This window comes from Anolis sagrei, chromosome 6 (genome assembly GCF_037176765.1).
Source record: "Anolis sagrei isolate rAnoSag1 chromosome 6, rAnoSag1.mat, whole genome shotgun sequence".
NCBI classification, from domain to species: Eukaryota; Metazoa; Chordata; class Lepidosauria; order Squamata; family Dactyloidae; genus Anolis; species Anolis sagrei.
Window position 1 is genome coordinate 122,172,103 of NC_090026.1, and position 13,211 is coordinate 122,185,313.

The following is a 13,211-nucleotide window of genomic DNA, read 5'->3' on the forward strand; positions in this document are numbered from 1 at the left end:
TCAGACCAAGGAGACATATAGTATAGCATGATGTTTCCAACATCCACCAGCCAGAAGGCAATATACTTCTTGACTTTTCTCAGTATCCAGGATTTGGAATAACACTCTCTCCTAACAGGGTGGTTCCATATAGTTATATCTCTATTCCACAGAAAGATTTATCATCTATGGATTTCCATAACTCACATTATAAGATATCCAATCCAGTGGCATGACACATACTGTTGCAGTAGGGTTACCAAATAAAATAAGGTTCAGGGCTCCTGTCCTTTTAATGGTGCATAGAACAGGGAGGTCAAGGTGAAGCCACCCTGCTGCAATTTCCTCTTCTTGTTGTTCATTCATTCAGTCATGTCCGACTCTTCATGACCTCATGGACCAGCCCACACCAGAGCTCCCTGTCGGCCGTCACCACCCCCAGCTCCTTCAAGGTCAGTCCAGTCACTTCAAGGATGCCATCCCTCCATCTTGCCCTTGGTCGGCCCCTCTTCCTTTTACCTTCTACTTTCCCCAGCATAATTGTCTTCTCTAGGCTCTCCTGTCTCCTCATGATGTGGCCAAAGTACTTCAACTTTGTCTCTAGTATCCTTCCCTCCAGTGAGCAGCCGGGCTTTATTTCCTGGAAGATGGACTGGTTGGATCTTCTCTCAGTCCAAGGCACTCTCAGAACTTTCCTCCAACACCACAGCTCAAAAGCATCTATCTTCCTTCGCTCAGCCTCTTCTACACAACCATTAAAGCAATGGTTTCCAATCTGTGGTCCGTGGGCCACTAGTGGTCCATAAGAACTAAAATATGGTCCAGGGCTTCACTGTCACTACACTGTTACAATGAGAGTGACTGGTCTCGCAATACCCTCTTATAGTGTGTTTGGAGTGGGCTTGTCCCCATCTAAGCCACCCCAAGGCCCTTCAAGGAGATAGAGACGGGGTACAAAAATAAAGTTATTATTATTATAGTGCTGAGGCTTATTAAATATGGGTTTCTGTGGGTGAGCAGATGGCGACTACTGGATGGCCTATGTTCTGTATCAGAAACTAGAGTTGACATAGCCTATTCATTGCAATTTTCTGAATCAGCACCCCAAATAACTAAACCATATCGAAAGTTGACCAAAAACCGATTTGTAACCCTTTTGGTACTAATGTTGGAAAGTGGTCCCTGATTAAAGTGGCCCCTGGTCAAAAAAAGGTAGGGAACCACTGCATTAAAGGGAAGGAGCCTCAACCTGGCAACCCTCCATGACAGTGAAATCCTATAAGTATGCATTAGTTGGAAGAGTTTTTATTTTGCTTACAAATTACACAATAACATGTTTTGCCCGCATCGCAAGTGCGACTTGTGGGGACAAGAGAGAGGGCTTTTTCTGTAGTGGCCCCCCGGCTCTGGAATTCACTCCCCAGAGATATTAGGCAACCCCCCACGCTGGTAATCTTCAGGAGGAACCTGAAAACCTGGTTATTCCAATGTGCCTTCAATGATTGATTGTAGGACACTCCCTGACCAAAATGACCTCAGAAGCACTTTATTTTATGGTTTGTGCAATTAAATCCTTCCTCATCCCCGGATCCCCCTTCACGACAATTTTACACTGCCCTATCTCCCAGTGTTTTTAAATTTTAAAATTTTATTTTTGAATTGGCCCTGCCCAGTGAAATTTCTTTGTGTTTTAATGTTTGATTTTATATTGCTGTGTTGTCTATTATACTTTTTTTTTTGCATTTTATGTATTTTATTTTTTGGTTTTGTTATGTTTTTCTGTAATACTGTGTTTATTGTACTGATGAGCGTGGCCTCATGTAAACCGCCCTGAGTCCCCCTGGGGGAGATGGAGCGGGGTATAAATAAAGTTATTATTATTATCATCATCATCATCATCATCTTTGGTCCAATCTAGCAAATTATTCTTACATGAAGTTTTACAGTCTTGGAGAAACTTCTCCAACATTCCTTAAACTGGTAAAGGGCAATGAATTGAGTTTTCTTTTGGCTACCTAGTTTAGGTTACTTATATTATACAAAGTATGCTTCGGCTGATGAGCCTATACATTTGAGTGTCAACAAATAAACCATATAAATTTTACAGAATGGGATGAAGGGTAGAATATTAGATGACATGTCTAAGATAAACCCAGCTGTGCAGAGTCTGAAGTGCTGAAGTCCCTTAAATGATGGTTGATTTATTAAAATATTGACATATGACTTTTTATAGAAATTCAAAGCAGTTTGCTACAATAACAACAGATGCAATATAGAATTTGCAATACAAATGTCACTCTACAATATCTGGAAGGCTGCACAATTTCCACCATTGCCTTAGGGTAACATTACACATGAAAATAGCAGGCATAGTCTTGTATATTTCTTTCATAAAGCAGTGAACCAGAATGAGTGAAAGAACCGATGAAAGACAGACACAAACGTTGTAGTTTAATTTAACTATCTTTACAAAGGAAGATCAAGATGTGTTAAATACTTCCATAACTATATACAAAATCATGACAGTCATTAAAATTTTGAAAAACAACAAAGCTCCAGGCCCAGATGGGTTTACTTGAATCTTCTACAAAAAAATTGAAGATGTTCTAACTCTTCAATTACACAAATTAATGAATGAGGGTCTACAGAATTGATTGATTTCCGATTCTTGGGGAGAAGCTACTGTTATGTTAATCCCAAAGGAAGATCTGGGTATAAAAAGGATTCAAAACTATAGACTCGTTTCTTTGTTAAACACGGATTCAAAATTATTTGCAGCCATATTGGCCAACAGAATAAAAAAGTATGGAGAATTTGGATAAATGTGGACCAGACAAGTTTCCTGCCTGGTAGACAAACTGAAGATAACATGAGAATGATAATGAACTTAATTGAATTTCTACGATGTAATAGAGACAAACAGACAGCCTAAAGGATTGATAAGATCTACTGGAAATTCATAGAGAAAACTTTAAAAATGATACATTGCGGAGACAAATTGCTCAATAGAGTAAAGAGTATATACTCCAACCAAAGGGCAACAGTACAAATTTAAGGAAAACACTCTGAGTATTTTCCAATCCAGAGGGAAGTTAGGCAAGGATGGCCGCTTGCTCCAACAATTGAGCCAACAATGTGATGTGGCGGCAAAAAAGCCAATGGGATTTTGGCCTGCATCAATAAGAGCATAGTGTCTGCTCTTATTATAGTGTAAAGCTACCACTCTATTCCGCTTTGGTTAGACCACACCTGGAATATTGTGTCCAGTTCTGGGCACCACAATTCAAGAGAGATATTGACAAGCTGGAATGTGTCCAGAGGAGGGCGACTAAAATGATCAAGGGTCTGGAGAACAAGCCCTACGAGGAGCGGCTTAAGGAGCTGGGCATGTTTAGCCTGAAGAAGAGAAGGCTGAGAGGAGATATGATAGCCATGTATAAATATGTGAGAGGAAGCCACAGGGAGGAGGGAGCAAGCTTGTTTTCTGCTTCCTTGGAGACTAGGACGCGGAGCAATGGCTTCAAACTACAAGAGAGGAGATTCCATCTGAACATGAGGAAGAACTTCCTGACTGTGAGAGCCGTTCAGCAGTGGAACTCTCTGCCCCGGAGTGTGGTGGAGGCTCCTTCTTTGGAAGCTTTTAAACAGAGGCTGGATGGCCATCTGTCAGGGGTGATTTGAATGCAATGTTCCTGCTTCTTGGCAGGGGGTTGGACTGGATGGCCCATGAGGTCTCTTCCAACTCTGATTCTATGATTCTATGCTCCCTTGGTATTTATCTTAAAAATATAAATTTTGGCCAGTGGAATGCGAGATTCTGAAGAAATCTCTGGTGTTGTTGTTAAAGAAGTAGTATTTAAAATCAGACTTTTTGTGAACGATGTGGTCCTAATGACCAAAATGCCTCTTGAATCTGTACCTAAAATAATAAACAAAGTTGAAAAATTTGAAAGATATGCTGGCCTCGCCACAAATAAAACAAAAACCAAAATTTTCACTAAAAATACAACATTTGAAGATCGAATCAACATTAAAGAATAGACAAATATAAATTGTGTAAAGAAAGTAAAATATTTAGGGATACAACTAATGATAGACAACCTGGTGAAAAATAATTATGACAAAAATTGGGCCATTATAAGGTTTGATTTGGAGTTGCTTCTACCCATGAACACCAGGTTTCCTGCCATCTTTTCCATTCATAATGTTTTATAAATAGAACAAAATACTGAAAATAAATTTAATTTTTTTAAGTAAAGTAAAATAAAATTGTGGCCCCGTCATCTCTGCTCTTTGTTAACTTCAAATGCAGTGCTTCGCAGTTGCAATGCAGTCGCTCTGTTGGAATTGGAGGCATGAGTGCTTGCTTTTACCATAATCCTTTCACCACAAATCATTAACACGCTTTCCACCTGCTGATTTGTATGCGCCCTAACAGCCATTAAGCAACCGCACTCAGCTGTTACCACATGAAATTTACAGTGATGGGTTTCAATGAGTGGTATTCTTTGCTAGGCGTCAGCCTAATGAAGAAATAGCTGGCCCAGCTTGACTTGGCTTTCCTACAAGTGACTTATCATTTCTCAGTCATTGCTTGCAGATCTTTTGTTTTCATTGCTAGCAGAAAAATGCAAAAACTGGGGAAGGTGGGGACAGAATCTCAAGGGAAGGGAGCATCCAGATCTTTCTCTTTCCGTAGCACATGGGATAACTGTATATTTCAAATATTGGCATAAGTATGGCATGCAAACACTTCCAAGGTATGGAAGATATCTATACCCAGGAGAAACAGCCTTGTGCACTTGTGTCTTGAGCTTATTTGGGTGCAAAAATTGTAATTTAATCCCCAGTATTTTAGGTCCTGGAAGGGCCACAGAAACAGCTTTGGGGCAGCCAGCAATCCTGGCATAATTGGGAATAATCATCTTGGGGGTACACATCATTTATGGATCACACTTTGCCCTCTATAGAAAGCTACCTTGGTCTGACCAGTCCCAATGTTGTTGACCCTGATTGGCAGTAACAATCCAGGATTTCAAGTAGTTTTTTTTCCATGATGCTATGAGTTAAGTCTGTGACTTCCTGCATGGAGTGTATGTGCTTTGAACACTCCTCTTGTTCCCCCAGATTACCAATCCGATCATATACTTAATTGGGTATAGCAGGGGAAAATAGAATGTAGTTTACATGAGACCAGAGTTTGCACTGTGCTGTTGCACAGCAGCCAGATTAACTGGGATGAGCTTTGGGGAGCATAACCCCCCCTCCCTTTTAAAGCAGCTCCACTGCCTCCCAATAAGTTTCCGGGCCCAATTCAAAGTGCAGGTGATTACCTATAAAGCCCTATAAAGTGAGTTGTTGTAGTTCAAGGGCTGACTTTCAATAGATCGCAGCAAGGGAGCTGCTCTGCTATGTACAAAACCCCGACCCAGAATCAGGTCGTCTACACATGTTCCCCGTGAACGTGCATTGCGCTACGGGTGAGAGGCGGCCCCCTTCCGGCCATGCTCCGTTCCCGAGACGAATGGCTCTCCGCACCGGGGCCAGCTCCCCTTGGGGGGGGGGCGACCGGCCCGGCTATCTGGGACCCACAAAGGCTCCACGGCGCTGCACTTGTGTTGTTGTAGGTTTTTCTGACTATATGGCCATGTACTAGAAGCATTCTCTCCTGACATTTTGCCTGCATCTATGGCAGGCATCCTCAGAGGTTGTGAAACCCTATTCACTTCGGGTCCAACCTATCTTCAAGACTACATCGCCCTCTATGAACCGGCGTGGGCATTAAGATCTGCTGGGGATGCCCTTCTTTCGGTCCCATCATTGTCTCAAGCATGGTTGGTGGGGACATGAGAGAGGAACTTCTCGGTGGTGGCTCCCTGGTTCTGGAATACCCTCCCTAAGGAAATTAAATTAGCTCCTTCTCTTCTGCCCTACCGGATGAGTCTAAAAACATGGCTCTTCAGACAGGCCTTTGATCCTGAGTAATCCATGGCCAATGTGATGAATCATTGATAGTACTGGCCTGTACTTTCATTGATCGTTACAACAGATAGCCAGCCAGCAAGTTCCATTGCGTTTTAGGAATTCTATAATTTTCAATTTTTTAATAATTTTATTAATGAGATTTTTGTGCTCTGTTGATTATAGTTATGTCATTGTATTTATACTTATGTATTGTAGTCTGCATGTGGCACTTGGAGTGCTTCTGTGAGCTGCCCCGAGTCCCTTTGGGAAGATGGTGGCGGGGTACATATAAAGATTATTATTATTATTATTATTATTTAATATTCTGAAGACAACACATTCAATGATGGTTTACAAATAATATCAACACCCCCACCCTTGTTTTTGTATTTCATTTCTTCTCTTGCTGATTGTCTCCTATGTGTCTAGTGATTACCATTTTGGCACAGCCTATTGCTGTCACAATGCAGTTCAGTTGATGTCCAAGTCCATTAACTCTCATTACAAACACCTCCCTCCCGTCCAGAGATCAGATGGACTTGTGGTTCATATCTCCTTTTAGTGGTTTGTAATTTTCCCTCATTTGAAGCATCTGATGAAACCTCAAGCACTCTGAAAACACTTGTCTGTCTATAAAACACTGCAGAGGAAAGGGATGTACTATACATTATGGATAATAAGTTGGCTGCAATCTTGTATATTGGTGTTGTCCATGTGAAAAAAATCCATTTGGTACAGTGAGGTTTGGTCTTCTTGATGTTTTGGAATGCAATACTGAGAAGCTCCACTAAGATGGACAAGGAATTGTGAGCACTATAATTCAGATCATTTGGCAGTCCAGATCTTCCCATATCTTTTATCTTTTAGGAATATGCTTTGTATTACTCTATTTCACAGCCTAGCAGGCTTACTATCCACATCTCCCATCCAAATTGATAGGCAGGTGTGATATGTGAAATCTTCTCTACTCTGGCACATTGCAGTGATTTTTTTTGTACACAAACCATGATTTTTGCACAATGATTCTGAAATCAATGAGAGTTTGCAAAAAGCATGTGTACTTCTGCACAAAATAACTTCCCTGTGTGTTTTAGGATTTGTAATACACATATTAATTCAATCCCTTCTTTAAGTGTAGTATTCTTTAACTATTACCACTTTAGGAAAAGCTGTAGCTCCACTTCTCCCAATCAACCTTTGAAGATAGACTCAGGGAGTAGAGAAATTTATGTATTTATTTTCTATCCTATTTTTCTTCAAACATGGAACTCAAGGTGATAATACGGAAGCCAGTAAAAAGGTTCATATGGGAGCAGCTAGCTGGCTTTCAGATTATCCCAGTAGGATGGGATGCCCTCCTTCTGCTTTTCAGGTTCTGCTTTTCAAAAGAAATAATTTCAACTGGCCTAATATGAAGCAAAACCATCTACTCTTCTTTCCACATAGACTTATGGCCAGAAATATAACAAAAGCTGGTGAAATTATTTTCATAAGACTGAGGTATGTCCAAATCAGCAAATCTTAATCAGTAGTCTAACTGCTGTGATGCAAAACCGTTGATGTTTCAAAGTAACCTTCAAGACCATCAAGATGCACAGCACATTGCTGTAATATAATACTAGAAACCCAAGTGAGGAACTGTAGAGCCAAGCCTCTCCACCATATCATCTTCTGCCTGCCTACCTGCCTGCCTGCCTGCCTGCCTGCCTGCCTGCCTACCGACCTATCTATCTATCTATCTCTATCTATCTATCTATCTATCTATCTATCTATCTATCTCCCCATGTCTTATTTAGTTGATATTAGGCAAGCCCCCACACTGTCCTCCTTCCATAGGGACCTGAAGACATGGCTGTTCAAACAAGCTTTTGATAACACCTAGTCCGCGTTTCTCAACCTGGGGGTTGGGACCCCTGGGGGGTCATGAGGGGGTGTCAGAGGGGTCACCAAAGATCATCACAAAACACAGTATTTTCTGTTGGTCATGTGGGTTCTGTGTGGGAAGTCTAATTCTAGCATTGGTGGGGTTCAGAATGCTCTTGAATTGTAGGTGAACTATAATTCCCAGCAACTATGACTCCCAAATGTCAAGGTCTACTTTCCCCAAAATCTACCAGTGTTCATATTTGGGCATATTGAGTATTCATGCCAAGTTTGGTCCAGATCTATCATTTGAGTACACCGTGCTCTCTGGATGTAGATAAACCATAACTCCAAAACTTAAGTCAATATCCACCAAATCCTTCCAGACAGTATTTTCTGTTGGTCATGGGAGTTCTGTGTGCCAACTTTGGTTCAATTCCATCACTGGTAGGGTTCAAAAATGTTCTTTGATTGTAGGTGAACTATAACTCCCAGCAACTACAACTCCCAAATGACAAAATCAATCCCATCTCCCCAACCCAATGTGGATATATTGGGTATTTGAGCCAAATTTGGTCCAGTGAATGAAAATACATCCTGCATATCAGATATTACATTACGATACATAACAGTAGCGAAATTACAGTTCTGAAGAAGCAACAAAAATCATTGTATGGTTGGGGGTCACCACAACATGAGGAACTGCATTAAGGGGTTGTGGCATTAGGAAGGTTGAGAAACACTGGCCTAGTTGATCTACCAATTTGTTACGTAGTTTTGCACTTTATCCCATGCCCTCGTCCCATAGTTACAGTTCTGCACTTATTCCCATTCCCTTGCCCTATTGTTTAAAGCCTGGCCATGTTTACATTAGCTACCACCATTGATGGATGAGTGCTGTTTGTTGTTGTTTACATGTTTATATGTTTTATTCAATTGCATTTTATATTGTGTTTTATTCCCTTTGGGAAGATGGTGGTGGGATACAAGAATAATGTTGTTGTTGGTGGTGGTGTTTTTATGTGAGGTTGTTGTTGTTCATTCGTTCAGTCATCTCCGACTCTTCGTGACCTCATGGACCAGCCCACGCCAGAGCTCCCTGTCGGCCATCACCACCCCCAGCTCCTTCAAGGTCAGTCCAGTCACTTCAAGGATGCCATCCATCCATCTTGCCCTTGGTCGGCCCCTCTTCCTTTTGCCTTCCACTTTCCCCAGCATAATTGTCTTTTATGTGGGGTACAGGGGCGGTTTCACCAAGTTTAAGGCCTTTCTGCACCAATTTGAGCCAAAGAGTGGTGCCTATTTAACAACAGGGAGTAAACAGAAGCCATCTCTCTTGTTTTTCTGCCCTATCTAGAGTGTATTTGGAGCCATTTTGGAGATATATCTCAGGGGAGGTGATGAAGGACAGCATGCACTGCACTTTACTTAGCTCAATTAGAATATCTATTTATTTTGCATTCGAACTGGAGAGTGAAATATGCAGTTGAAAGACTTTTTGCAGCTTCAGCCATTATTTGCCTGTTTGTCAAAAGCGAAGTGAAGCTCGATGAGTTACATCTTTTATATGTTTTATTTACAGCCTCTGGCCTCTCCTCCTCTCCATCAACCCCAACGCAAGTGACCAAACAGCCAACATTTCCTCTGGAATCCTACAAACATGAACCTGAAAGGCTAGAAACACGGATCTACACGCCTTCCTCTCCTCCGGACACCGGCCAGAGGCTCGGTCTGCCTCCCGGACAAAGTGTGGCCAAGCTCCCAACCCCAGTGTCCACTCCCTGTGCTACCTCAAAAGCAGTAAGTAAAGCACTGTATATTAGCACTTTTGCTTTAGGTGCTTAATATAGGTTATCTTCTTGCAGCACTTTCAGTAACAATATAAAATAGGTATGTTTTGTTATTGTGCCGATATCGCTGGCATGCAAAGGGCACTGAGGTTGAGGATGAAAATCTTGCCTCATACTTCCAACAGAATCAAGGCAAAGGGAAATTTTCAACTATGGTCTTCTCGGTTCTTTCATAGCCCTGCAATCCTATACAAGTGGGAGTACTTACTTACTTACTTAGGCAATCCTTCATTGTCCGAATAAGACTGTCCTCCAAGTTCAGTGTCCTGGCGGTGGGTACGTAGGTGACTGTGGAGCCCGATTCTTGATCTGCATGTTCTCCCGCAGTGAGGGCATTGGTTTCCAGGTGGGAGGCAGTCCTGGTTGGGGTTGGCTTGATGCGCCTTCCTCTTGGCACGTTTCTCTCTTTTGCCCTCCATTCGTGCCTCTTCAAATTCCACAGCACTGCTGGTCACAGCTGACCTCCGGCTAGAGTGCTCAAGGGCCAGGGCTTCCCAATTCTCAGTGTCTATGTGACAGTTTTAAGGTTGGCTTTGAGCCCATATTTAAATCTCTTTTCCTATCCTCTAACATTTCATTTTCCGCTCTTCAGTGGGAGTGAGCCCACTGAGCTCAAGAGATTTTGCTTCTCAGCAAATTACACATAGGCTGCACAATTAGCTGTAGTTTTTTTTCTTTTCTTTTCTGAGATGCGCCTACATTTTGCTCTGCATGCTGAGAAGTCTAGACACTTGACTCATCTGTTGTGACCATTATTTATTGCCATTACAGTCAGGCTCACAAATGTGTTGGTTTCTCTTTCACAGATTTAATTATTCATGAGTTTGTATAGCTGGACTTCCTTGCCCCACTTCTTCTGCTGACCCTTCACCTGTCCATCACTTTTTTCTCAACAGTGCCAACACCTCATCTCCTTCTCCACGAAGCCTCTTCTAGATTTAAATCCCATTCTTCATCACTTCTTAGTGGAAGAGTTGGAAAGAGAAGGGTCTAAAGAAGGCATGGGCCAACTTGGGCCCTCCAGGTGTTTTGGACTTCAACTCCCACAATTCCTAACAGCCAGTAGGCTATTAGGAATTGTGGGAGTTGAAGTCCAAAACACCTGGAGGGCCCAAGTTGGCCTATGCCTGGTTGAAAGTCTGAATAAGGCTTTGTGGTGGGAAGGCAATGGAGGGGATGAGGGACTGTTGGGAAGATAGTAATGTAGGGGCAAAGGGTCAGCAGATGGAGTGGGGCAAAGAGATGGATTAGAGCAGTGGTACTCAACCACTGGATCCCCAAGTGTTTTGGCCTACAACTACCAGGACCAGGCTGTGGCACAGCTAGTTAATAGCCAGCTGCATTAAATCACTATTGCCTGAGAGGTCATGAATTCGAAGCCAGCCCAGGTTGGAGTAAGCTCCTGATCATTCATAGTCTAGGCTTGATGTCGACCTATGCAGCTCAAAAGACAGTTGCATCTGTCAAGTAGGAAATTTAGGTACCTGCATATTTAGGTACCTGCATAAATTTAACTAATTTATGCAGAATAATTTCCAGCGGGATGCAGAAGAATAAGGAAGTACTCCATCAAAGGATGCAAGTGGATGGTGGAAGTTGTAGCTCCCCCTGTGGCCGGAATCGAGCATAGCCTCATGAAGCCTAAATAGCTGGAATGTTAAATGCCTCTATGTCTGTCAGTATATGTTGTATGTCTAAATGGTATTGAATGTTTGCCATGTATAGATGCATTGTAATCTGCCCTGAGTCTCCTGTGGGGTGAAAAGGGCAGAACATAAATACTGTAAATAAATAAATAAATTTCTGGGAGTTGAAGGCCAAAACATCTGGGGACCCACAGGTTGAGAACCACTGGATTAGAGGGAAATGGTTTTAAAATCTAAGTGAGGTGTCATGGCAGTTGGTGGGAAATAATTCTCTAGCATGCTTTTTAAATATATAATACCCACATTTTTCCCCACTTTCCCCAGGGGTTCTGAATCCCATAGCTCCGTAAATGTGTGGGTCTGACTGTATTGCCTTCAAGAGATGCAGTACTTCATTATAGAAAGCAGTATTCAGTTGTAAAATGATGGCAAAGCTATGTTAGTGACTTGGGTTCCTTCTTCAGATCCAACTTGTTCTGCATAATGCGTGACATTTTTGGCGATGCGCTCCGCCATCTGGCATCATTATCCCCATGATGTTCAAGTACAGATCCTTCCTTAGGCAAATGGAAATAGAGTGAACATCTCTTATAAAATTCTTTACTTTGGAAAGAGAACTTCACCAGTAGCCAACATACTTTTGCTGAAGCACAAAGGTTTGAAGGACTGCATTTGTACTGTTTGAATAGAATTGGTCTGATCAGAATTAACTGTCACTATAGACCTGCTTAATTACTTCATTTTCTGGTGTATAAGGCTGCTTTTTAACCCAGGAAAATCTTCTCAAAAGTCAGGGGTTGTCTTATATGCTGGGCGTCGTCTTATGCGCCGGGTGCTGAAACTTCCGAGCCAGACTGGAGAATCTGCGGTTGCCGCATATGGTGGGGGAAGCCCAAAAACTCTGCGGCCGCATCCCCGCACCACCACACGAGAAACTGAATTAAGGGCTTGCGGCATTAGGAAGGTTGAGAACCACTACTCTAGAGCTTCACTCATGCTTTCATCCTGTGTTGCTGTTGTGTATTTGAGGGAGGCTCTGCCTCACTCTCTGACCCTGGAGTTGGGCTCCCTCTGTCTTCAAGCAGGACTTCCACTACTTTCTTGAGGCCCCAAAGACAATCCCTACATGGAAGATGTGACTGATGAAAGCTGCGAAAGACCCAGTGCAGAAGGAGAACCATTGCCCTTCCAAAAAGCTGAAGGATTCTGCAAATTATAGTCCAAATAAGTAACTGTTGTGAGACATATGTCCCCTATACTCTAGGGCAGTGGTTCTCAACCTGGTGTCCCCAGATGTTTTTGGCCTACAACTCCCAAAAATCGCAACCAGTTTACCAGCTGTTAGGATTTCTGGGAATTGAAGGCCAAAAACATCTGGGGACCCCAGGTTGAGAACCACTGCTCTAGGGAAACTAGAGTCCTGTGCCCATAACTTTAAAAACGTGTGGAAGGCTGACTGTAGAAGCAAAAGGGAAGATATGTGTTTCCATCTTAGAACTACGAGGCCAGCCGATCTTTAAAGGACTGGAGTCTACAGCAAGGAAGGAGAACTGCGAAGTTACAGTCAGTAGGCAGCCAGCCAGAGAACTGAATCAAAAGCTGAGGTGTAGTACATGCCAAGAGATTGGAATCTGAGTCGAAGTGATATGCCAAACAATTACCCCAGCAGCCTGAGTTCAAATAGGAAGGTCAAGACTAGTACCCTTTGTCAGTGGGATGTCAGTCTAAGAACTCAAGGACAAGAGCAAGGACCTGGCACACTTGCTCGTATCTACAGTACCACAGCTGTTAGTTCTGAAGACAGTATCCCACAACTCTTTTTGTCATAGAAGCAAGATACTTTTTTAGCAGTTGGCACCAAATACAATTTCTCATCCCCAGTAGAGTTAGTTGTTGCTGTGTGCCTTTC

General features: G+C 42.5%; 1 protein-coding gene across 4 annotated transcripts in view; it reads left to right on the top strand.

Moving 5' to 3' along the window:
• Positions 1-13,211, top strand: part of PRKAG2 (protein kinase AMP-activated non-catalytic subunit gamma 2) — a 301,021-nt gene that overhangs the window by 181,592 nt on the left and 106,218 nt on the right. For all 4 annotated transcript variants that reach the window (XR_010910204.1, XM_067470373.1, XM_067470374.1 and 1 more), the window contains one exon: positions 9,389-9,606. Coding sequence is in view for 3 of the 4 variants with exons in the window: in XM_067470373.1 (XP_067326474.1) it covers positions 9,389-9,606 (218 nt within the window). In the remaining variant the exon portion in view is untranslated. The remainder of the gene's footprint in view (positions 1-9,388; positions 9,607-13,211) is intronic.